Raw genomic sequence first — 23,978 nt, 5'->3', positions numbered from 1 at the left:
ATCATCATCATCCATGAGAAATTATTGTTATTTTTATTGCATTCTTTAAAAGAAATGTTTTCATGATTCTAACAGAAATCCTGATGAAATCTTACTCACCCAAACTTTTGAATGGTACTTTAACATACAGTATTGCACGACAAATCCTTCATTCCGCTTTGTTATAAAAATGACAGGACTAGTGTGAAGTGTATTTATTTTTCACAGATTTCATGGTCTGTTTTGATACACACATATAAAATATTGAATTTTCATAACAAGTAATTTTCGTACAACCTCATGACTGAGTCATGATAATGACAATATAGGTCATATAGGTTCAATTCTCTATTACTATTACTTATACAATAGCACATCTGTTTGGACATCCACAATGTACAATAATAAGAAGAGCTTAACGGACTCTTGACATAATTCATTCTGACAGAGTAAAACAGTATAAAAGTGAGTGAGGAAGTGCTGGGTCGGTCTCTGTCAGAGGATCTGGAGTGTTCAGGACACAGGATAGAGCGAGCTGAAGGCTTCATGTCGTTCAAAGGCGGACTGGATTACCGTATCCTGGTGAACAGGTTCAACACTGATTTGGATTCCTGCAGACAGAAGAAAACACTGTGAAACAGGTACATCTGACTCTGTTTACACCTAATGTAACTGGTTAATCTTCAAATCTTCTTACATTCCTCTCTTTATTAAGGCTGGTGCTCACAACACCAACATTAGCATTGATTGGGGAGGTTCTTTTGTCTCCCAAGACATGAGTCTACTAAATATGCATGACCTATTACAACTCCCCTTGTGTCAAAAAAAGTTTACAGAATATAAAAGACACTCCCGTTCCAGCACATCCTAAAGGTGCTCTATTGGATTGAGATCTGGTGACTGTGGAGGCCATTTGAGTACAGTGAACTCATTGTCATGGTCAAGAAACCAGTCTGAGCCCCAGAACGGCCGCTCAATGGATATTTTCTTTTTCGTACCATTCTCTGTAAACCCTAGAGATGGTTGTGCGTGAAAATCCCAGTAGATCAGCAGTTTCTGAAATACTCAGACCAGCCTATCTGGCACCAACAACCATGCCACGTTCACAGTCACTTAAATGACCTTTCTTCCCCATTCTGATGCTCAGTTTGAACTCCAGCAGATCGTCTTGACCATGTCTACATGCTTTAACGCATTGAGTTGCATCCATGTGATTGGCTGGTTAAAAATTTGCATGGACGAGCAGTTGGACAGGTATACCTAAAAAGTAAGTGTACATTCATCATTGTAGCACAGATTTGGCTGAACTAATTTAAATTGCATGATAGCCAGGGGTGTGTTATAGGTAGAAAAATTAGGCACAAATGTCAAATCCAAAAGCCACAAGGGCCCCATAATTCTCTTAGACCCCAGAGGGTTTTTTCAATCTAATGTCAAGTGGATGATGGTAAATACAGGTGTAAATGGTAGGGTGACTATATGTTCTCTTTTTGAGACTAAATGATCAAAACTCTGGTCATTTTTGAGAGCGATGCTAATGGTCTCATCTGATTCAATGCTAAGCTAAGCTAAAAGTCCTCTCGTGACACATGGAGATCGGCTGAATAGATTAATTATTGGTAAAACGCAACTGTTTTCCTCTAGGGCAGTTGTAAAATGAGCCTATTTCCAAAAAAAAGTGGAGTGTTCCTTTAAACAAGAGTTCAGTGGGCAGAAAGTAGCTGCTCTTTAGTGGCTGTTTTTAACATATTTGACCACATCAGGGTTTACACTACAAAATCAATTCAAATTAATGTGTTTTTAGGCCTCCAGAAGTGGTTAAAAGTGAGCAATCCAAAATCTTTTACACCTGTGTTTAGTGGCATCAACTTGAGATTGATTCTGAACAAGTTAAAGGGATAGTTCACCCAAAAATTAAAATGTCCTCATTATTTAACCTCACTCAAGTGTTGTAAACTTGTATGAATTTCTTTCTTCAGTTTAACACAAATGAAGTTATTCTGAAGAATGTTGGAAAAAAGCTGCAACTTGCATCCACAGCAGGAATCAAATACTATGGAAGTCAAATTTTCTTCCAACATTCTTCAAAGTATCTTGTCTTGTGTTCAACAGAAGAAACAAACTCAACAAGTTGAAGATGAATAAATGATGGCAGAATTTTTATATTTATGTGAACAATCCCTTTAAAAGCCAGCGAGACCCAAGACTCTCAGCCGACCTTGGTGCAGCGTGTTTTGCTGAAGACGTTCCAGAAGCGTAGTGTTTCGTCTCCGGCTCCTGTTACGATGGCCTCACCGTCCGGAGAGACAGCCTGAACAGAAATCACACACACATAGAGTCACTTCTGAACTGCACAGGATCACATTATTCCATTACAGAGCCCAGATCTGATTAGTCCCCATCTTCGCCGGTCATTTGTACTTCGTTATGAATCATATTCAGAGACAGCGATGCATTATGAACAATACGGCCGTTTACACCATCCACTGTGACTCTGTGAACTATAATGAGCTTCACTAGTAGCACACTCTGAAAATGATTGGACTCAATGAAACATAAACTATCCACAATAAAAAAAGATGGATGTTCTGTGTTTGTATTTGGTTGTGTTGTTAATATTTGCAGTCTTTCTATATTCGGTTGCATTGCGACTATTAACAGTGCATTTCTACCGCTGGTTTCAATGCAAATATTTGAGGTATGTTTCTATATTTGTTTGCGTCATAAATATTTAGCGCATTTCTATATTTGGTTGCTTTGTGAATATTTAAGGTGTGTTTCTATATTTGGATGCGTTACGAATATTTGAGGCGTGTTTCTATATTTGGTTGTGTTGTTAATATTTGCAGTCTTTCTATATTCGGTTGCATTGCGAACATTTTCAGTGCATTTCTATATTTGGTTGCAATGCAAATATTTGAGGGCGTTTCTATATTTGGTTGCATTGCGAATATTTAAGGTGTGTTTCTATATTTGATTGTGTTCCGAATATTTGAAGCATGTTTCTATATTTGGTTGCATTGCGAATATTTGAGGTATGTTTCTATATTTGGTTGTGTTGCGAATATTTGAAGCATGTTTCTATATTTGGTTGCATTGCGAATATTTAAGGTGTGTTTCTATATTTGATTGTGTTGCGAATATTTGAAGCATGTTTCTATATTTGGTTGCATTGTGAATATTTGAGGTATGTTTCTATATTTGGTTGTGTTGCGAATATTTGAAGCATGTTTCTATATTTGGTTGCATTGCGAATATTTAAGGTGTGTTTCTATATTTGATTGTGTTGCGAATATTTGAAGCATGTTTCTATATTTGGTTGCATTGCGAATATTTGAGGTGTGTTTCTGTATTTGGTTGCGTTGTTAATATTTGCAGTCTTTCTATATTCGGTTGCATTTCAAACATTTGCAGTGCATTCCTACATTTGGTTGCAATGCAAATATTTGAGGCATGTTTCTATATGTGTTTGTGTCATAAATATAGCGCATTTCTATATTTGTTTGCATTGTGAATATTTGAGGTATGTTTCTATATGTTTAATTGCTTATAGAATATTTGCAGCGCGTTTCTTAATTTGTTTGCATTGTGAATATTTGCAGCATATTTCTATATTTCCTTGTGTTGTGAATGTTTGTAGCACATTTCTATATTTGTTTGTGTTGCAAATATTAAAAGTGGGTTTTTATATTTATTTGCATTGTGAATATTTGAAGCATATTTCTATATTTCGTTGTGTTGCGAATATTTGCAGCGTGTTTCTATATTTGTTTGCATTGTGAATATTTGAGGTAGGTATTTATATTTGGTTGCAATACTTGTAGCGTGTCTATATATCGTTGATTGGTAAATATTTGCAGCTCGTTTCAATATTTGGTTGCATTTTAAATATTTGAGGTGTGTTTGTATATTTGGTTGCATCGTGAATGTCTGCAGCATGTTTCTATATTTCGTTGTGTTGGGAATAATTGCAGCACGTTTCTATATTTGGTTGTGTTGCGAAAATTTGAAGGGTGTTTCTGTATTTGGCTGCGTTGTGAATATTTGAGCAGTGTTTCTATATTTAGTTGTGTTGTGAATATTTGAGGCGTGTTTCTATATTTGGTTGCGTTGTGAATATTTGAGGGGTGTTTCTATATTTGGTTGCGTTGAGAATATTTAAGGCGTGTTTCTATATTTGGTTGCGATCATTTGAGGCGTTTCTATATTTGGTTGCGTTGCGTATATTTGAGGCGTGTTTCTATATTTGGTTGCTATCATTTGAGGCGTGTTTCTACATTTGGTTGCATTGCGTATATTTGAGGCATGTTTCTATATTTGGTTGCGTTGCAAATATTTGAGGCGTTTCTATATTTGGTTGCGTTGCGAATATTTGAGGCCTGTTTCTATATTTGGTTGCGTTGCAAATATTTGAGGTGTGTTTCTATATTTGGTTGCGTTGCGAATATTTGAGGCATGTTTCTATATTTGGTTGCGTTGCAAATATTTGAGGTGTGTTTCTATATTTGGTTGCGTTGCGAATATTTGAGGCCTGTTTCTATATTTGGTTGCGTTGCAAATATTTGAGGCGTTTCTATATTTGGTTGCGTTGCGAATATTTGAGGCGTGTTTCTATATTTGGTTGCGTTGCAAATATTTGAGGCGTTTCTATATTTGGTTGCGTTGCGAATATTTGAGGCCTGTTTCTATATTTGGTTGCCTTGTGAATATTTGACGCCTGTTTCTATATTTGGTTGCGTTGCGAATATTTGAGGTGTGTTTCTATATTTGGTTGCCTTGTGAATATTTGAGGCCTGTTTCTATATTTGGTTGCGTTGCGAATATTTGAGGTGTGTTTCTATATTTGGTTGCGTTGCGAATATTTGAGGCGTGTTTCTATATTTGGTTGCGTTGCGAATATTTGAGGGGTGTTTCTATATTTGGTTGCGTTGCGAATATTTGAGGGGTGTTTCTATATTTGGTTGCGTTGCGAATATTTGAGGCGTGTTTCTATATTTGGTTGCGTTGCGAATATTTGAGGCCTGTTTGTATATTTGGTTGCGTTGCGAATATTTGAGGCGTGTTTCTATATTTGGTTGCGTTGCGAATATTTGAGGCGTGTTTCTATATTTGGTTGCGTTGCGAATATTTGAGGCGTGTTTCTATATTTGGTTGCGTTGCGAATATTTGAGGCGTGTTTCTATATTTGGTTGCATCTTGAATATTTGCAGCATATTTCAAAATTTCTATATACTCTTTTTGGTTGCGTCATGAAAATCGGCAGCACATTTCTGTTTTTGGGTGTGTTGTGAATATTAGCAGGTATTCATGCGTGTTCTTCATTTGCAGTGTGTTGATCTCTCAGTCACTATAATTGTCAAATACTTTACTAGATCCACCAAATGCACTTACCAAGTAGAGCACTCTGTATGAATGTCCCGTGAGCTTGGCCACCTGTGTGAGTGATGGGTATTTCCACACCAGGATCTGGTTCTGGGAGTATCCGTGTGTGCTGACCTATGGGACATCAGTGGTGAAAGGCAGCATGGGAAAAAACCTTCATGACTGGACTGTGATTGGAGTGTTGTGGTTTTTCTTACCAGCTCATTGGCATGTTTGGACCAGGCCAGGTTGCAGACCTGAGAGCCGGTGTCGGTGCTCTGTAAAGCCTGTCCGGTGAGTGTGTTCCAGAAGCGCAAGCAGCGGTCAGCCGTTCCCCCTCCAGACGCCAGCAGGCCGTGCTGATGAGGAGACCAGGCGATGGCCTTCACTGCCGCCAGGTGATCACTGTACTGCTGCACAGGGAGGAGACTCGAGCTGTTCCAAACTAGTAGCTGCAGAACAAACACACACTGATCAGCTTTCATTCATTCATTCATTCGTTTTTGAATTGATTTTACACTCAAGGAAAAGAGTCTTCTCCTCGCTAATAAAGTAGTGAAGGTCGTAACATTTTTACCTTGTTTGTCAATGATATTTTGTGTTCTGGTACACCAAAAACAGCTATTTCAACACAAGGTTTTATTTCTAAATTAAAAGCATCATTCAGTGTTGAAATACTTGTGTCCAATCGTCACTCAACTTTTGACAAGCCCAGAACATATGGAGAAAGTCTGCCTGTCACTGCAGGATGTCCGTATATATTTGTGAGAGTCTACACTTTAAGTAGTAGGCGCGGAGTCCATGTTTATCTACAATAATTATGTAGTTTTTCAGTTTCGAACTACAAGAAGCTTCAGGCGTTTCACTCATACAGTAGACATTGTATAACAGATAGCTAGACGCCTCGTAAGCTGCTGGATGGTACGTCAATGCTGCCGCCATCTTAAACTGGTCACCCAGTTCTACATGGCTGTTATATCTCTAACCGAGTATAATACCTAAACTGCGTACAATTGGGGCTGTTTAGATCGTCGCAGAGTGACTCGTCTCTCGGAATTACTTAATCAAATAAAATTAATTATTATTTCACAGGTTAGAATTATTTTTTTTACCCTGTTTTTAGTGATTTTAACACTTTGTAATTAACAATCAAGAGATTTGAGCAAGGGGTGAAAGCTTTTTATCAATCTAAAAAATATAACGTCAGCTTACCTTACTTATTATATATTTTTGCTTACAGTTTATTATGAAATAAAATGTCTGTATTCAAAATATTAATCTATATTAACGTTACTGTTTATTTTCATTCTTATTACACTTATAATTAACCTGTTCATTTCAGCTAAGAATATTGACAAAATATTCTCACTAATTGAAGCTTTCTAAATAAAAAAAATAAGTAGGAAATTGTACTGTATAATAGTGTATAATACACTCACTGGCCACTTTTTTAGGTACACCTAACTAGTGCCGGGTTGGACCTCTTTTTGCCCTCAGAACTGCCTTAATCCTTCGTGGCATATATTCAACAAGGTACTGGAAATATTCCTCAGAGATTTTGTTCCATTCTGACATGATAGCATCACGCAGTTGCTGCAGATTTGTCAACTGCACATCCATGATGCGAATCTCCTGTTCCAACACACCCTAAGGTGCTCTATTGGATTGAGATCTGGTGAGTGTGGAGGCCATTTGAGTACAGTGAACTCATTGTGACGTTGAAGAAACCAGTCTGAAATGATTCGCGCTTTATGACATGGCATGTTACCCTGCTGGAAGTAGAAATTAGAAGATGGGTACACTGTAGTCACAAAGGAATGGACATGGTCAGCAACAATAATCAGGTAGGCTGTGGCGTTGACACGATGCGCAACTGGTACTAATGAGCCCAAAGTGTGCCAAGAAAATATCCCACACACCATTACACCACCACCACCACCAGCCTGAACCATTGATAATAGGCAGGATGGATTCATGCTTTCATTTTGTTGACGCCAAATTCTGACCCGACCATCTGAATCAAGACTCATCAGACAAGACAACGTTTATCCAATCTTCTATTGTCCAATTTTGGTGAGCCTGTGTGAATTGTAGACTCAGGTTCCTGTTCTTCGCTGACAGGAGTGGCACCCGCTGTGGTCTTCTGCTTCTGTAGCCCATCCGCTTTAAGGTTGGACGTGTTGTGCGTTCAGAGATGCTCTTCTGCAGACCTCGGTTGTAGCGAGTGCTTATTCGAGTTACTGTTGCCTTTCTCTCAGCTCGAACCAGTCTGGCCATTCTCCTCTGACCTCTGGCATCAACATGACATTTGCGCCCACAGAACTGCCGCTCACTGGATAATTTCTTTTTTCGGACCATTCTCTGTAAACCCTAGAGTTGGTTGAAAATCCCAGTAGATCAGCAGTTTCTGAAATATTCAAATCAGCCTGTCTGGCACCAACAACCACACCACATTCAAAGTCACTTAAATCATCTTTCTTCCCCATTCTGATGCTCAGTTTGAACTGCTTAAATCAATACTGAAGGCAAAAAAATCAGAAATGGCTTCTGAACGGTGCTGTTTTCCACCTGGTACTAAAATTAATTTTTACAATGATCACAAGTGGATAGATGAAGCGCATAATATCCTCAACTATCATCTTGTTAAGGTTAAAAGTGTTATTTAGTAAACGCATCAGTCCATATGTTTACACTCCAAAAGCAACTAAATGAGTTTTCATCGACTGGTCGAAATGATCAAAAGCAGACAAACACAAAGCCACATACCCAAACCTAAAATCTAAGCATGTCCTCTGCTAACTCCAGCATGAGGCATGACTGTTCGGCTAATCAGATGATCCTCTAACCTTGTTATCGTTTCCTCCAGAGGCGAGGTGCTGGTGGTCAGGTGACCACTTGAGGCCGCACACTTCCTGTCTGTGGCCCTGCAGGCGTCTCTCCACCGGAGGAGGAGTCCTGACGTCCCGCTGCAGAATCACTCTGTCCCGGCTGCCGGACGACAGCTGCTCCCCGTTCCACGCCAGCGCTCCTGACACACCAGACACCAGGTGATACACACACACATACACACTCATCATACATCAGCAGATTATGACCATCTGCATGATATTTGTGCTATTTTGGAGTGCCAATTCCAACAATAGAGTGTGTTGATCCAACAAATCATTTCACTTTTCACTAAATATGAAGAATTTAGCTTTTTCATAGACATTCTTAAGGTGAAGAAGTCTTGTAGAATCCATAAACAGCAGAATAACTGCCTGAAATATATATATTTTTTAATTCTCAGCTGATTTTTATATTTATATGACATTATCCTTTACTTAACCCTACTGAAAAAAACAGCTTAAACCAGCCTAGGCTGGTTGGCTGGTTTTAGCCAGCTAAAAGCCTAGACTGGGAGCCCAGCCAAAACCAGCTTTGTTCAGCTTAAACCAGGCTTGTTAAGCTGGTTTTAGCTGGATTTAGCAGGTCATTTTCCAGCCTGACCAGCTAAGACCAGGCTGGAAATGGCTGGAAACCAGCCTGGAAATGGCCAAAACCCCTCTAAAACTAGCCTGGTCGACCAGCTAAAACCAGCCAACCAGCCTAGGCTGGTTTAAGCTGGATTTTTCAGCAGGGAAATTCTGATTTCAAAGTTAAAATGATCAATAATAACGGAGGAAAATGCTCACATTGTACTCCGTCTTTCGGATGAGACGTTAAACCAAGGTCCTGACTCTCTGTGGTGGTTAAAAATCCCAGCATGTCCTTCTAAAAGAGTAGGGGTTTAACCCCGGCATCCTGGCCAAATCTGCCCACTGGCCTCTGTCCATCATGGCCTCCTAACTCTCCCCATATCATAACTGGCTTCATCATAACATATCTCCTCTCCACCAATCAGCTCGTGTGTGGTGTGCGGTCTGTCGCAAAATGGCTGCCGTCGTGTCATCCAGGTGGATGCTGTGCACTGGTGGTGGATGAGGAGATTCCCCCTTATGTGTAAAGTGCTTTGAGTCCCCACAAAAAAACGCTTTATAAATGTAAGGAATTATAATTATTAAATAATAATTGTAGAAATAATTATTTTATTATTACTAGATCCAAACAACCATGGACAATTTGAAGTTCTCCGACATTAAATGAAGTTATTTGAGCATGTCTCACAGTTTTACAGATTGTGAACTGATTGATACAATTTTTAATACAATTTTAAATAATTTTAAGACAATATTTTGGTCACAATTTTTATCATAAAAAGTTGCATTCATTGTATCTCGAAGTAAATTAAAGCTTAAATAATTGAAAACATCTTCATTCTTATTCTGGGGAATAAACACTGTTAAAAAGATTTTACTTTATCAATATTTTTTGTAACTCGAAACTATACTTTTTTTCCAAGATGCCAGGGCATTACTTGATCTTAAAGGCACAGTATGTATATTGCACCACTAGAGGGCGAGTATTCACAACAAACAAAGGCATAGTTTGATGACGTGTTTGAGTGTGGAATCCTGGTAGTTGTGGTCTTCATTACTTAATCTTTTTGGATATTTGAATGCAAAATCATGCATATTGTGCTTTTAAAGAAGATAAAGACACACACATACATCACATACATCTTACGCCAGCAGATTATGACCATCTGCATCATGTTTAGGGTATTATGGAGTGCCGGTTTCCAACAATAGAGCCTGTTTTGATCCTAAATCATAGCTTTTCACAAAATATGACACAAAATATAAAGAATTTAGCTTTTGAGGGCCATTTTTAAGGTAAAGAATCACAAAAACTGTTAAAGTTTTAGTTTAATTTTCTCAGATTTATTCTTAATTCTGATTTCAATGTTAAAATGATCGACAGTTTTAAATAAATAAAAAAGCAGCATTTTATAATCATAATTTTTCAAAGGGAATTAAAGCTGATACGTACAATTGAAAAAAACTCTATGATAAAGGTTTTACTGATATTTTGTAACTCTAAACTATACATTTTTTCCAAGATGCCAAGGCTATATTTGATCTTAAAGGTGCTGTACATATTCTTCACCACTAGAGGGCGAGTATTCAAAACAAACAAAGGCTTGTTTGATGATGCCATGAGTGTGGAATCAAGGTAGTTGTGGTCTTCACTACTCAATTTTTGGATATTTGAATGAAAAAGTTTGCCTTTAAAGACGATCTTGTCCTTCAGAATAAATCAGCTAAATTATTTATAGTGTAATTTAATACAGTGAATGTCTGTAGTAGGGACTGAACATGACACACACCTACGCGTGCTGAATGACCCTCCAAACTGGTCAACTTCCTCCCTCCGGCTGCATCCCAAATCTGAACAAATCCCTTATGAGTCCCAACAGCCACCAGACTTCCCTGAACGCATGACAAAGATGAGTAAATATCGTCTTGAACAAGTAAAATTAATATAAGGTTTTAAAGATTTGTGCTGACCCTCTCATTCCAGCACACTGATGTCACAGAGTCGCCGTCCACTGATAAATCACACAGCCGCGTCACCTGCGTAAAATCAAGAGCTCGTTAATAACAACATCACCTCAAATCACCTCTATCCGCTTATTAAGTGTGACGTCACGCGAAGTGCCTTCTGGGTACAATCGCTCTATCAAACTGTATGGGAAGACTCATCAAATGGTCATAATAAACGTTTACAAAGGAATGTAATTCTAAAATCACGATCGCAATATATATATATATATATATATATATATATATATATATATATATACATACCTCCATGTCTAGTATCAGATGGCCAGAAAGTGCTTTTTTTTTTAATTGTTAAGATTTTGGTATTTGTGATGCTGCATGTCCAGAGACTGTAGTGTACACTATGATTTTATATAAAATTCATTTGTGTGATATGACTAAAAAGTGGTCTAAACAAATATTTTCTCAATTCAAATGAGTAGCGGCTTGGACCCGGAAACAGGGTCCCAATTACACTGAACACGCTTTTCTGTTCTGAAAACGCGAGGTGTACCACACTGCCTTTTTTGTCATACCTGCAAACATTTGTCCCTGGAAATCGACCGGGGGGGTTACTTTCGGCGGTGAGGTGTCTAAATAACCAATAACTGTTTTGGCGACCCGGGGGTTTCAGAGACTGTACCAAAATGCAGAGGAGTTTTCCGGGGGAAATTACAAATGGATGGTGGCGGGAGATGGTTCTGAAATACGGGAGACTCCCGGGAAAAACGGGAGTGTTGGCAGGTATTTTTTAGTTGGCAAAAAAAGAAGTACGGTGTGCTTATTTATGTCGCTAGCCAATGACTAAATCAACTGCTAATTATGCGCATTCATTGCTGTTGATATTGTTATAATTGTACTATTTAACAATAATGTAATATTCAACATTCATGAAGTCAGTATAACTCGAAATAACGACCACAAGCCTCTCTGAGGCCGTCTTGACAACACAAACAATGTTGTCACCTTAACGAAAACCCAGCCTCTGCTTTTATTTGATTAAGAATTAAAAAGACGCGACTGAAGTAACGTGCTTTTTCCACTCAGAGTTGACTTTTGTTAACTGCGGGCACACAGCGGGCAAAAACGCGAGGTGCACATAAGCAGCGTGCAAAGCATTAGCGGCCATAAAAAAACATTCAAAAGATTCAACTGCAGTATCATACCTGACTAGTACAAGCGCTCCACAGGTAAACACAGGCCCCCAAACCAACACTCAAGAGATTCCCAGCTGACCAGTCCACCTGTTGACCAACACAATCCAATCATCTCACAGAACGCAGCGGTTAAGTATGACAATAATGATGCATATTATACACACCAAAAGATATTTTTGCTGCTTGTTCAAGCTACTTATATAAAATGAGCTGAATCAACACAATTCTTGAGCTTTTTTTGGACAACTTAACACTAGAACTAGCGAGGCGGTCATTTTGACCATTTGTACTCTTTGCAATTTAATAACTTTGTTGAAATAAAACACACATACCTTTAATTCCCTGACTTTTACCAAATATGCATACATTTGCTTTTAACATTGGTATTTTACCCAAATTACAAAACACAAAAGAGTTCTGATTATTTCTACCCAGAATGACCATAGCGCATGCATTTCAGTTGTCTGCTACTTTTCCTTGTGACTTTAAATAAAGTGAGTCACGGACAGTCACGTTTGGTCAGCTTCATTAGCTTCATTTTACTGTATAATTGCTGTAAACTGTATAACCATCATCTCAAACTTATTACAGTAGACTGTTCATAATTAAAAGACAATTAAAGTAATGTATCTCCAGAGTAAATATAGTGTACCAGGTTGAGGTAGAAGTCATCCTGCAACTCTGGGGCATCCAGAACTTTGAAAGGGATTTTGGAAATCTTGCGTGCCGGCTTTCTGGGTGAACGCAACAGTTTGTGACTGCAGGCAAAAACAATACAAATAGCACAAATTTAAATCCCAGTAATACTGTTTAATAAGTGATGTACAAAAAGCCACATTGCCTTTTATAATGATGATTATTATTACTATTATTATTATTTTTATTATTATTATTATTAGCTTACAAAAATACAATTATGTCATGATTTACACATTCTCCACTTGTTCCAAAGAGGTTCGAGTTTCATAAATGAAGATATTTTAAAGAATCCTGGAAATCAGCAGGGCCAGATAGAATCTGCTGATAATTTTTGCTATTTCTGCAAAAAAGACTCTGAGAGTAAAGTACCTTAAACCATGAAATAATAAATTATAACTTGTTAACTTTTAATAAATTTTAGGTTTAAAATTTAATCAAATTAGATCCACTTGTTTGGTAAACAAAGCAAGTCTCTCATATAATTTATCTACTATATAAAAGACAGAAAATGTTACTCTACAAACTGTACTGTAAATAAATCATATAAACATTTGCATATTATTCAGTGATATTACTGAAATTAATAGAAAACATAAACATACACACACATATACTGTATGTATATATATATATATATATATATATATATATATTTTTTTTTTATATATATTTATATATATATATATTTATATATATACTGTATGTATGTATGTATGTGTGTGTATATATATATATATATATATATGTGTGTGGGTCAGTGACAAAACAGGTTTGGCAAGATGGGAAATTTAAAAATCTTTTATAAAGTTGATTTAAAAGCATCCGTCAGATATTTAAAAATGTACAGATTGTATTTATGTTGATTTTATGTAATTAAAAATAGCATTTACACCATTTTTTACAAACATTAAGACTGAATGCACCTGAAAATGTCAAATGGTGTAACTGCCAAAAATTGTGAAATATTAAATAATTTACTCCTCCTAGATGATATGCAAGTGTACACACTGAAATAAATACTTCATTTTAAAATACGACATAAACATTTATTTTATTCGCATTATCCCTAAATGTACATTTTAATGAATTTTTGCAATATTCGGCCGGACACATGCTAAAAATACATCTGATTTCTAAATAATCTTTGACAAATTATGTAAAAAATGTTAAAAACTATTTTATTACACTAAACTGGGTGCTTTAATTTTAATTTCACATTATTTCCATGTACATAATTATATTTTTATGTAAAATACTGGTTACACCAATTGGCACAAACCAGTTACACCACCTGACAGTCTTGCTTCTACAGCCAAAGTTTTTGAAATTGACAATTAAAATCAATTCAAATTAAGAATGATAGTCAACAATTTCAGCTGAAGTGATTTTAATTTGTTTTAAATGTTAACCAAAATGTCTGGCAACAAGAAATCATCATAGCACATAAACGTTGTATCCATGTCTCATATTGTAATGACAGTTGAGGAACAATATCTAAGGGGGGTGGGATTGTCATTGACAAATGTGTTTAGAACAATGAAACCAAGTTCCTGAACTTTAATACACCAAGTAATAACATCCTTTAAATTAAATGTGTGGCCCTCATCAATAGAATATTAACAAACTAAAGAAATATGTTTAACATTTAACACCTTTTCCATCACTGTTTCTTTTCAGTTGGCTTAAGTAAAATATAAATAAGTAGATGATATTAGAAAAAATCCACTATTTTACTTCTAAGCTATTTAGAAACAATTTGCCAAACACTGTACGTAAAACACGAGTACATAAGAACTGCTGCTTACTCATTGTTGCCTTGGTGCTGGGATTAAAGGCCAATTTTTGCAAGCATACACGACTGACTGACAACAAATCATTCCATGAGTGTATCCACAACTTATCCACAACCTTTTTATTTTATACAGTTGAAGTCAGAATTATGCAGAATTATTATTAGTCCCCTTGAGCTATTAGCTCCCCTGTTATTTTTTCCCCAATTTTGGTTTAACAGAGAGAAGATTTTTTCAACACATTTTCAACACATTTTTTCAACACATAATAGTTTTAATAACTCATTTCTAATAACTGATTTATTTTCTCTTTGCCATGATGAGAGCACATATTAGACTAGATATTCTTCAAGACACTTCTATACAGCTTAAAGTGACATTTAAAGGCTTAACTAGGTTAATTAGGGTAACTAGGCAGGTTAGGGTAGTTAGATAAGTTATTGTATAATCATGGTTTGTTCTGTAGACTATGGGGGGTTAGGACAAAAAATGCTACTGCTTACAATGCTTTAAATGCTGAAACTTTTAACTTTTAAAAAGCTAAATTTTTCAAAATGTCTCCTTTTGGTTTGAAGACAGAGATCCACACACCAAATTTGCCTTGAACTACCCCTGTTAAGTCGTGGCGATTATTTTTGTCATCGTGTACCAGACAAAAAACATCTCAACACTTGTACTTTTTTTTTGTGTTGTGCAAAAACGATTGATTACTGGCTCCATCATATGCAGAGATCAGAGAAGAATCATACCTTTTGTTACTAAGAGGCGAGAGGGAATAAGGTGAGATTTCATTGTCAAAAGGCACTCTCTTAGTGTGGATGGTGTACTGAAAAACAGGAGAAAAGAACAGTCATGTTCTAAGTTAGGGAGAAAGTACATCCAGAAGGTTGTTATCACAGATTATCAGAAGGCTGTCTGGAATACTCGATTCTGATTGGTCGGGACTCTCCAAGGTATGTTATTCCCAACAAAACAACCAATAAATAAAGGTTGATAAAGGGACTGATCATCAATATGGCAGAAGAAGCCCCGCCTTCTAGTACAGGAGCCAATCAGCGACCGCTACAGAATGACAACTCTCCGAAAGAGAGGCTCAGACCAGACGTGACTTTCCGCAGATTTTGTGTGATATGAACATTTAGAAATGAAACTTAATAGACAGTTGTTGTTTAATTTTATTGGTTATTCGTAATATGGAATTTAATCGCAAGCTTGGCAAGTAGTTTTGGAAAATGTTGGATGATGTTTCCCCATCAGGCCCGGCCCTAAGCAATTTGGCACCGTAGGCTAGATTTCAGGTGGCGCCCCGTCACATCGCAGTAAATTCCACTGTATAGTCATAAGAAACTAAATCGCTTTTTGATCGACTACTACAAGCTGGGAAAACGTCAGATAAATATGCCAATGCAATTAACATTAATGCTGAATAGATTTAATATTTACGCATTTGCTTGAGGAAGGAATGATGGGGGTAGTTACATTACTATTACTATTTTCCATAACATCTATGTCTTTCCATAACATTAGCTGACGTCAAAGCTAACAGATAGCACTATAGCTATTTATTGATTCAATCTGTCCAATGTTGGATGTAAAAAAATATGGGACAACATATAGCTTAAAATTATAGAATACATATCAAACATTAGAAAATATTGACAATAAAATAAAAGGTTTAGCCTATTAAAAATTGATGGCCTAAACAGAAATTAAGTAAAGCTATAAAATCTAAAATAAAATCTTCACTTTTAAATGTATTTGCATATTGATTAAAGTTACTGGTCACACTTTACAATAAGGTTCATTAGTAAATGTTAATTAATGCATTTACTAACATGTACAAACAATGAACAATACATTTACTACTGTATTTGTTCATGTTAGTTAATGTTAGTTAATGAAAATACAGTAGTTCATTGTTAGTTCATGTTAACTCATGGTGCATTAACTAATGTTAACAATCGTGGACTTGGATGTTAATAATGCATTAGTAAATGTTCAATTATGATTAATAAATGCTGTACATGTGTTGTTCATGATTAGTTCATGTTAGTAAATGCATTAACGAATGAACCTTATTGTAAAGTTTTACCAAGTTACTATAGTTATTTGGTGAAGAGCAGCTAGTGAATCTCTCATTGTAACTTGCTTGGTGTTAATGTAAGAATGCACAGATCTATAATGAAGCATTCGACTACTTTAGTAACTGTTTGTGCTCATTTAAGAGAAAATTTGCTGTAAAATAAAACATGCAGGACGGAGACAAAAAAAAAAAAAAGAAGCACTTCTTCTTTCACAGGAATACCGAAAACAAAACCAACTTAACCGCGCTCATTTCTGGCGCCCTCCTGGATGTACAGCGCCCTTAGCATTGGCCTATACTGCCTATATCACGGACCCTCCCTGTTTCCCCATTCAAACAGAATCCCTGGGCATACTGCGTAAAAGGCGTTTCAAAGATGGCCACCCAGTAAAATGACTTGCCTTAACGGGACTTTGGTATAAATCACCTTAATGAAAACTCATTCAGGAACTTCAGATCACCTTGGCCATCAGTAAATACGTTCAAATATATTTATGTCCACATTCATATGTATCTTCTCGTCTGTCGTGCCACTGTTTTGACTGTCTCGTGATGTGAATGAATAATATGTAGGTTAGTATAAGCTTTATTCAGCCACTTTAGTTTTCTCTTTGACACCATCTTGTGCCTGAATAATGCGCAGGTTAGTGTATACTCCATCAGCTGTTTTTGTTTATGTCAGCTTTCCATTTAATTGCAGAATTAATAAACTATTAAAGCTCAGAACAATGTTTTGGGTGTAATTTTGATGTTTTGTGGAAAGTAGCCGTGTAAAAAGTGGGATGAAGTACATCCAGGATGGTAGTTTTCACAGAACGAATCTCTCCAGTCTTACATAACAGTGCTACGCTGTGAACAACCTTCCTGGATGTACTTTATCTTGCCTATTAAATGGCTGCTTACCACAAAACAAAGAAATTAGGCACAAAACATTGTTTCAAGCTGTAATAGTTTATTAATCCTTAAATTGAATGCAAAGCTGAGAGAAACAAAAAGCGCTGATGGAGTATACACTAACCTGTGCTTTATTCAGTTACAAGATGGTGCCAAACAGTCAAAAACGCAAAGCTGACAGATACAAAACCGACTGAATGAAGCTTATACTAATCTATGTAGTATTATTTCCCAAGATGGCATCAAGCAGAGAAAAACAATAAAAAACAACAGTGTGACAAACAAGCAGATACACATATGTATCAAACGTAAGTCTATAGATGTGAACACATTCACTAATGATCAAGATGATTTAAATTTCCCAGACGAGCCAGTGTTATTTAGCGGTTGTTATCTTGGAAAAACATACCTTGGAATGTTGCAACTGACCAATCAGAATCGAGTATTTCAGACACCCCTGTAATAATTCAATATAATAGATACTCAAATATGAAAACAAGCTAAAAGTGTGTCTGTTTCTTCAGCCTATTTCCACATGGGTGTGTGATGTTAGACTGTACTCACCCTGAAGAGGCTGTGTGTGTCCTGTGTGAGGATGGTATGTCGGCGGTCATCAGTGTGAGGATCAGGCACGGTTTCAATTCCTGCTCCCAACAGCTCATTCCTCAGCAGAGCAGCATACGCCACCGCATCTGCAAAACCACAACAACGCTTCTTTATTTCTTCAATATATATATATATATATATATATATATATATATATATATATATATATATATATATATATATATATATATATATATATATAAACACACAAAACCGTTCTGTCTGGATCTCGAATCTGATTGGCTGATAGCCGTGTGATATTCTGCAGCACTCGTACAGCCTCTTCACCCTTCTGTATTACTCCGCCCACATAGAGTGACCACAGATTCACTACAGTTTGACAAATTTTGCAGCTGTTGGACAACATGTACTTTCGAGGCTTTTACAGGCACGAATGTAGTTGTTTAGATTGCAATTATGCAGTTTATTTATAAGGATAGTGCCTATTTTAAATATTTATAATTTTGGGGATTCAGCGTGTCGGCGGCCATCAGCCTGTCAAACTGGGCAGAGCAAAGATGGTTGACGTTTCCCCACAAGATGGCGACAGGGACCGCATAATAGGGGAGAAAATCTCAGTGTTTTCTTTTTGTATTTCAAACTACAGCTGATCAAATCTTTCTAAAACAGAGAAGTGACATTTTAAGTCGATCTCTCTCTTTTGTATGTTTTAGTGCTGAATTTATACCATAGTAATCAGCTAGTGTTTGTTTTGCTTTGCTATGGCTTTGTCGGGGTTAATTATTGTGATCTCCCGACTTCAACCGAGAAATACTGGTAAATCTCTGTAGACTGATGGCATTTCATGCTGTTCAGCCTTATAATCTTACAATGTGAGTCAAATCTCCTGCTTTGTCATCACTTTAGACATTACGCTAGAGAATCATTCAAAAACTAGCTCTAAAGTGACGTTGTGTTTTTGAGCAACAGTTTCGGCTGTTCTGACGTCAGCTGCAGATGTGAATGAATGGCGAAAGAAAGATGATTTAGATAAATGTTTGAACATTTTGTCTTTACTCGTAACTATTACATTTGTTCATTTGCTCAGAGGAATCACCCCGGCCGATGGCGTCCCTCATGGTCACACTCTTGTCAGTCCTGAATATTAAACAGAGTAGACTACTACTTTTAGATGGCCGCTCCCATGCTTGCTCATTCTAAAGTATTTTTGATTAGTCCTCTTTAGATGTACACCCTTGAGTAAAGACAATATAATTTTTAATCAGAGGTTAGGGTCATTATTATAAATGTAACCGACTACTGTTCCCTAAAATAATTTTGGTTTAGGCAAGCCCATGGTTTCCCATATACACTTAATTTAGAATAACATTACTTTCAAACAAGGGTTGAGTATTATTAATTACTGTGATCCCCTGACTGCATCAGAGAAATACTGGGAAATCTCTGTAGACTGATGGCATTTCATGCTGTTCAGCCTTATAATCTTGAAATGTGAGTAAAATCACCTGTTTCGTCTTCACATTAGACATTACGCTAGAGAATCATTCAAAAACTAGCTCTAAAGGGACGTTGTGTTTTTGAGCAACGGTTTCTGCTGTTGATGATGATGAAAAAAAGTAGTTCCCCACACAAAAGGATTTTTGAGGCTCTCCATGTTGATTTTCGTTTTTATATACACGATTATGCTGTCGAATTGTTGTATAAATGCAATATCACACTCATAGCAGTGCCATTTCCCTGTATATCGTCACTGGTGGGACACTAAGGCACTCGCTCCACTCCTTCCATTTTCCCGTCTCATTCCATTTTTGAAGCTGATAATGGAGGACATGCGGAAGAAACTGACTTTACCTTTCCCTGTGTCTGTACTTGCGTCCTTAGCTCGCTGATTCTGATTGGGTGACCAACAGTTCTCCTACAAACAAACAAACAATCAAAATGTTACAGTGAGTTTCGGACACTGGCATTAATGAACTGGCTTTAATCTGTCAAACTATTTTTTACTGTGAATATGTGTAAAGCATTCAGACGAACGGTGATTTACATTGGCGTAGTGGAAGTTTATGCTCCAGTTACTGCCGGCGCGTGTGGGGATGAATCTGTCTCCTGATTTCACACTCACTGGACTGCAGGCTGCATAATTAGACTGCTGAAACACACAATCAACATCTAATATTACATATGCATATCAATTCAGCATTTTGAAAGAAACATTTCAAGAAAAAATGAAGAAATATATACTGAAGAATGCTGAAAACAGCCATTGAGTTCTGCAGTATTTTATGCTCATACTACTGATGTCAATGGCTGCTTTTTCCCAACATTCTTCTGAATGTATTGTTTGGTATACAACAGACGAAAGAAAATCTTAAAATGAAATGTGAGATTAAATGATGAGGAAATTTAAATTTTTGGCTGTACTATACATTTATTGCATCTCTTCAATTTGTTGAAAAACAAATAGCCTAAAGGGGCTAATAATTTTGTTCTTAAAATTTGTCCTTAAAAAAACTGCCTTTATTCTAGCCAAAATTAAACAAATAAGACTTTCTCCAGAAGAAAAAAATTATCAGACATACTGTGAAAATTTCCTGAATCTGTTAAACATCATTTGGCAAATATACAAAAAAAAAAAAATTCAAAGGGGGGCTAATACAACAGTTCTGTCTGGTTCTCAAATCTGATTGGCTGATAGCCGTGCAATATTCTGCAATATCAGAACTCCTGCAGCCTCTTTACCCTTTGTGTATTACTCCGCCCACATACAGCCAGCAAAAAGCAGACACTACAGATCTAAAGTTTAAAAGATGCTTGCTCAACTGTTTAACTGTCAGCTTATGATTTAAATCCGGAAGAAAGAAGTTTCATATACAAGAGGGTTTTTGAGACTCTCCATGTTTGATGCTGTCAAACTGTTGTATAAACGCAATATTACACTCGTAGCAGTGCGATATTGCTGTATATCGGCACTGGTGGGGGCACTAAGGCACGCCTCCCACCAATGCCGATATACAGCCATATCGCACTGCTACTCGTGTGATATTGCTCATATATATATATATATATATATATATATATATATCAGGGTTTTATTTTAAATTCAGTCTTTTTGCACCACATTATATATATATATATATATACACACACACACACACACACACACACACACACACACACACACACACACACACACACACACACACACACATATATATATATATATATATATATATATATATATATATATATATATATATATATACAAATATACATATATATATGTGTGTGTGTGTGTGTGTGTGTGTGTGTGTGTGTGTGTGTGTGTGTGTGTGTGTGTATATATATATATATATATATATAATGTGGTGCAAAAAGACTGAATTTAAAATAAAACCCTGATAAAAAAAAAAAAGTTCTTGATTAGAAATGTAAATTTTAAATATGGCCATATACATATATACATATATAGCTGAAACCCTCCTGTGATTATCTTTTCTTTTTCAAATATTTCCCAAATGATGTTGAAAAGAGCAAGGAATTTTTCACAGTATTTCCTATAATATTTTTTCTTCTGGAGAAAGTCTTATTTGCTGTATTTTGGCTTGTACAAAAGCAGTTTTAAATTAAAAACAAAAACATTTTAAGGTCAATATTATCAGCCCACTTAAGCAATATTTATTTTTCAATAGTCTACAGAACAAACCATCCATATACAATGATTTGCATAATTATCCCAAACTTGACTAATTAACCTAGTTAAGCAATTAAATGTCACTTTAAGCTGAATTCTAGTATCTTGAAATATAGCTAGCCAAATATTATGCACTGTCATCATTACAAAAATAAACTTAATTAATTATTGGAAATAAGCTATTAAAACTATTATGTTTAGAAATGTATAAAAAAAATATTTCGGTTAAACGGAAATTGCGGAAAACAATATTCAAGGGGCTAATAATTCAGAAGGACTAATAATGCTGGCTTCAACTGTACATTTATCACAGATCAACATGCTTGTTTTCATGCTCACCTTGGTCGGGTGGCCCTCGGGGACATTCTGGTGGTTGATTTGCCTTAACAGGCGTCTTTCATAGTCCTGGTCCATAACCACTATAATAACCTACAGTACGACTCTCTCCATCAGTCTGCAGACGGGGGTCCTCTCAGGTCTCCCATCCCCTTCAGAAAAACCACCAATTATACACTAAATACAAAATATATCATGTTAGACTCCATACGTATCAGTCTGCTCTTCTGACAGCTGACAGTAGGTGTCAATATTTCACCAATTACTAAGAACAGACCTATAACAATATTATCATAAGGTAAATATATATATATATATATATATATATATATATATATATATATATATATATATATATGTATATATATATATATATATATATATATATATATATATATATATATATATATATATATATATGTRTATATATATATATATATATATATATATATATATATATATATATATATATATATATATATATTCTCCTCACTAAACGTGTCTTTTCTAACGTTACATATTAGCTGTTTATTACTATTATTATTCCTTCTACTATTGTTAAATAGTATTATTTCCGTTTTATAACAAGAGTTTTATACGCCATATCTGCTAGATCGCCCATAACACTACAATAAGCATATTAGCAACCTAAAAGCACACGTTTTTAAAAGAATAACTGATAATACACATGGAAATGACCGGGTGTTTATAAAGCAAAACGCGCATTAATGCCAGCAGGAGGGTTGTAAACACTCGTATGCGATCAGTTGCCATGGCAGCTCACTAGCAGCACTGAGGTAACGGAGGATCTACTTCATAATTATGACAAAATATCATTATTTCATATGCGTTCGGTATATAAAGAAGACAACGGGAGGTTATGTTAGCGAAGAAAATCATCTTACCTCAAGCGAGTGCTCTGGAAACCCATATACTGACATGTATGTGCAGCTACGAGCGCGAAGATGATTTCCTACATATCTACTTTGTGTTTTCCCGACGCTGCAGGAAATATTTAAGGCTGTTATGGTTGAGTATTGACAATTTTATGATTTTTATGGATAATAGGGCGATCATTGAGCAGGGGGCATCAATGTTTATGTTCATGTCAAGATGGCGAGCAAATCAGCTGTGAGGGAGTGTAATTCCGCACTCTACCAGAAGAGGCGCAGTGTGGCGCTGTCAGATTCATTTAAACATGCATGGTTTGTTCAGTAGGCCACAAAGGGACATGTTTGCAGGACAATAACACTTATATTATATTATATTATATTATATTATATTATATTATATTATATTATATTATATTATATTATATTATATTATATTATATTATATATTATATTATATTATATTATATAAATAATCATTATTAATAATACAGGCATTCTCTTAGGATAAATAAAATTTAAAACCTAAATACATAAATAAAGCAGAATAAATAAAATAAAGAAACTAAACACAGAATAAACATTCAGAAAAACGACAGTAATAATAATAATTTAAAAATAATACAAACACGCTAATTTATTTCAAATAAAAATCTAAAAAATATTAAGACATTTTTAAAGATAAATTAATAAAGATAAAGAACTTTATAAGATAAATAAGTTACCGCATAAAATAAAAATGTACACACCAAAATAAGATTATTAAGCATTTTATCTAGATAAACACACATTAGTTGCACAAATAATCAATATTTAAGATAAATAAAATTGGAATTTCAAACAATCTTTAAAATATAAATACATAATTAAATAAAAACAATCTAATAAATAGAACATAAAATAAACGTTCAATAAAATAAAGAAAAAACAACAGAAATGATTATTTATTTGAAAATAATACAAACAATACATGAAGTATATATTCATTTCAAATAAAAATCAAATAAATTTTATGACATTTTTAAGATAAATAAGTTATTGTATATAAAAGTTTAAATACCAAAAT

General features: G+C 35.6%; 2 protein-coding genes across 7 annotated transcripts in view; one reads left to right on the top strand and one right to left on the bottom strand.

The window, feature by feature from the left end:
- Window positions 1-181: 181 nt before the first annotated feature.
- On the bottom strand, window positions 182-23,155 carry fzr1b (fizzy/cell division cycle 20 related 1b). Of its 4 annotated transcripts, none has more exons than XM_003197818.6 (15): window positions 22,928-23,155; window positions 22,026-22,199; window positions 20,040-20,144; window positions 19,847-19,910; window positions 17,993-18,120; window positions 15,201-15,277; window positions 12,615-12,720; window positions 11,972-12,049; window positions 10,770-10,835; window positions 10,589-10,691; window positions 8,187-8,368; window positions 5,559-5,792; window positions 5,371-5,475; window positions 2,198-2,290; window positions 182-590 (listed from the first exon to the last, which is right to left on the bottom strand). In XM_003197818.6, exons 2-15 carry the CDS (start codon window positions 22,098-22,100, stop codon window positions 549-551), a joined length of 1,458 nt encoding a protein of 485 aa, XP_003197866.1. In that variant the 5' UTR covers window positions 22,101-22,199; window positions 22,928-23,155; the 3' UTR covers window positions 182-548. The 4 variants fall into 4 exon arrangements, with proteins under 4 accessions (XP_003197866.1, XP_073779046.1, XP_005163308.1 ...); XM_073922945.1 differs by having other exon boundaries at window positions 20,040-20,141; XM_005163251.5 differs by having other exon boundaries at window positions 22,026-22,174.
- The window catches only part of prdx1 (peroxiredoxin 1), a 43,343-nt gene continuing 19,792 nt past the window's right edge, over window positions 428-23,978 (top strand). Inside the window, exons 1-2 of one of the 3 annotated variants that reach the window (XM_073916818.1) lie at window positions 428-620; window positions 8,207-8,387. The gene's annotated coding sequence lies outside the window, so the exon portion shown is untranslated. Of the gene's footprint in view, window positions 621-8,206; window positions 8,388-22,787; window positions 22,964-23,978 lie in introns of those variants that run through there. The other 2 variants (XM_068223969.2, XM_073916815.1) reach the window with 2 other exon arrangements.

This window comes from Danio rerio, chromosome 2, assembly GCF_049306965.1.
Source record: "Danio rerio strain Tuebingen ecotype United States chromosome 2, GRCz12tu, whole genome shotgun sequence".
NCBI lineage: Eukaryota > Metazoa > Chordata > Actinopteri > Cypriniformes > Danionidae > Danio > Danio rerio.
The sequence above is the reverse complement of the archived record's forward strand: the minus strand, read 5'-3'. Positions and strand labels throughout refer to the sequence as shown.